This window comes from Habropoda laboriosa, unplaced genomic scaffold (assembly GCF_001263275.1).
Source record: "Habropoda laboriosa isolate 0110345459 unplaced genomic scaffold, ASM126327v1 scaffold67, whole genome shotgun sequence".
Lineage (NCBI taxonomy): Eukaryota > Metazoa > Arthropoda > Insecta > Hymenoptera > Apidae > Habropoda > Habropoda laboriosa.
The window spans coordinates 5,018,085-5,020,649 of record NW_017100242.1 but is presented as its reverse complement, the minus strand read 5'-3'; the positions used below and the strand labels follow the sequence as shown (position 1 = coordinate 5,020,649).

At 29.3% G+C, this 2,565-nt stretch overlaps 2 protein-coding genes across 2 annotated transcripts in view; one reads left to right on the top strand and one right to left on the bottom strand.

The window, feature by feature from the left end:
• Window positions 1–111: 111 nt before the first annotated feature.
• Window positions 112–1,963, bottom strand: LOC108572018 (eukaryotic translation initiation factor 3 subunit L). Its single transcript, XM_017934197.1, has 3 exons — window positions 1,875–1,963; window positions 339–1,799; window positions 112–246 (listed from the first exon to the last, which is right to left on the bottom strand). Exons 1-3 carry the CDS (start codon window positions 1,893–1,895, stop codon window positions 112–114), a joined length of 1,617 nt encoding a protein of 538 aa, XP_017789686.1. The 5' UTR covers window positions 1,896–1,963.
• A 285-nt stretch (window positions 1,964–2,248) lies between these two features.
• Window positions 2,249–2,565, top strand: part of LOC108572023 (developmentally-regulated GTP-binding protein 2) — a 2,715-nt gene continuing 2,398 nt past the window's right edge. The window contains exon 1 of the mRNA XM_017934204.1: window positions 2,249–2,312. Coding sequence (XP_017789693.1) covers window positions 2,249–2,312 — 64 coding nt within the window. The remainder of the gene's footprint in view (window positions 2,313–2,565) is intronic.

The following is a 2,565-nucleotide window of genomic DNA, read 5'->3' as shown; positions in this document are numbered from 1 at the left end:
AAATGACTGATTATAATGTTTTAAATCTTATAATTACATAAATAAAAACATATTTATTCTTAATCCACGTTTTTATTTCTCTTTACGAAATATATGATATCATGGCGATATTTAAATTTTTCTATGACGTAACTTGCGATTTAATTCTTCGAATTTCAAAATTTTTCTAATGAAAAAGTCACCATATCGATGTGCCACTTTTGTATCTGCGATATGAATCATATCATGATCAATATAAAAATCCAGCTGTAACAACGAACATGAAAAGATTATATTTTTCAGTTATAACGATTATAATTAATAGTGATTAAACGATTAAAATAATTATATCAAATTACCTCTGAATCAGATTGAAATTTTCCATCCAATCCTGATGCACCTTTTGTCCAAACAATATTTTTCATTTTATGTTTAAAACACAATAAATGGATAGTTAGTACACTAACTTCTTTGTCCAAGTCCCAACTTTCATCAGGTCTAGTATTGCTACACATAAATGTAGCTAGTTTGCTCAATGGTAAAGTAGTATATAATTTTAAATATGAACGAATTGTAGGTAACATTTTTTGCTGAACAACTTCATCCATGAAAACTTGAGTTTGGTGTTTGATTGCTTCCCGAACATAATCTTCATTTGGATTATCTGGATTTGGTGGTGTAAGGGATAAGAATTTTGGACATGCAAATAGAAAGCATGATTCAAATTCAACAAGATCTCCATATTGCATCTTGTACATTTTTTCGTGATAATTTTTATCACGTAATGCTTGTTGTAATCCTTCATCTATACATTGTGGATGCAGAACAAGACAGATTGCTAATAAATGATACATTTGCTCTGTTTGTTTATTAATCTGATCATTTTGATAACTCCTTGTTGCAAACAATTGTTTTGTTCTTTGAATGTATAGCAGAATGCCAGAAAATGTTCTAATTGCATCTGCATATCTACGCATCATCATATAAGCAAAACCAACATAATAAGCTGTAGATATTTGACAACCAGGAACCTGAGAATATGCACTCTTTTTATAAAGTTCAACATTTTCTAATACTTTGATGGCTTGATAGTAGTCTCCCAAAAGTGAATGTAAACGTAATAATCCTACAAGAGAAAAATATCCAAGCATTTTGTATAAAGAATGTCTTCCAAATACGCCAACAACTGAATCTGGGTCTCCACCACTTGCATATACTTCTAATTGACTTTTGATTTTTGATTTATCCACTAAATAATGTAAAACATTCAGAACACATAATACATCCCATATTTTGTTATGTGCATTCAAGTTTTCAATTTCTTCAGGTGTTTTATTTGACAAATTAGCACGATATTGTGCAAAAGATTGAAATTGGTAAACAAATTCATCAATAAGCTCCCACAGCCATTGATCAGGTAACTCCAATTGAACTGGTGTTTCTGGGCGTAAAATATAATTAAAAAGATCACAATAATTACAAAATGAACCAAAACGTTGTTCTAATGTTGGTCCTTGCATTCGTGCATAAATATGACGATAATAAAGTTCTTTATATAAAGTGAGAAATACTGGATCATTGTCAACTATATGTGCAATTGTTTGAGCATCTGGCCAGGAAGACTTATCAAATAACTGCTCTGAAATTTTTGGGAAAGTTGTTTCATAAAGGTTTTGAATCTCAAAAATCATTCCTTCATTTATGCAATTTCGTAAGATTACTAGAAAATTTCGTACAACTTCTGGTACTTGACGATAACCTAATCTGTCATATTGGTCACTATGAACGTCTGGTGGTCCATAATCATCGTAGGCGTCATACTGGAAATTATACACATGCGTAATTTTATAAATATAATAATACTCCTATGTTTAAATTTCTTAAATAATGTTTACCTCATTGTAATCGTCGTACATGGTAACCGTTTTTACTGGATTTTATATAGAAATTTAATCTAACTCGTACGCTAAGGAAAGTTAACCAAGAAGAGTAGTGAATCGCCCACGAGTTACTAAAATGATACAATCATAAACTAGTACACAGTAAGATTTGCTTCTGCTAGTTTGCATTTGAAAATAAAATTGAACAGTAATATACTTATGTTAAGCCGCTAGGTGGTGTAATCAAACAGTGATGAACATCCTTCACTACAATTCATTGTTTGTGGTAAATGTCTTTAGATGCATAAGTGTATATTGTCACACATCGTGGATGACGGTGTGTATCATTTTTGTAAATGTAAATTTGTCGTGTGCTTGTTATATACAAAATGGGCATATTAGAAAAAATATCTGAAATTGAAAAAGAAATTGCTCGAACGCAAAAAAATAAAGGTTTGTTTGTATTTTAAGGTTATAATAATATTTTTAACTTTATGTTAAAATGCTCTTATATTCACTTATAGTTTAGTAACGTATGTAAAAAATTGTAGAATACTAAACATTTGAATGATTTCTGCTATAAGTTGCTTTTTTCCAATTACTTATTTACATCATTAAAAATTACTATTAAAACTAATTCAATTTTTGTCAAATTGTTTTCATACATATTGTTATTGATTCTTTATTATTTTGTATAATATGTTGA

Excerpts from the sequence above, each read along its gene's own strand:
- LOC108572018 (XM_017934197.1), bottom strand. The coding sequence starts at position 1,895 with ATGTACGACGATTACAATGAG. Across the intron at positions 1,800-1,874 it reads TGTACGACGATTACAATGAG|TATGACGCCTACGATGATTA; the intron begins GTAAACATTATT and ends TATAATTTCCAG. Across the intron at positions 247-338 it reads AATTTCAATCTGATTCAGAG|CTGGATTTTTATATTGATCA; the intron begins GTAATTTGATAT and ends TCGTTGTTACAG.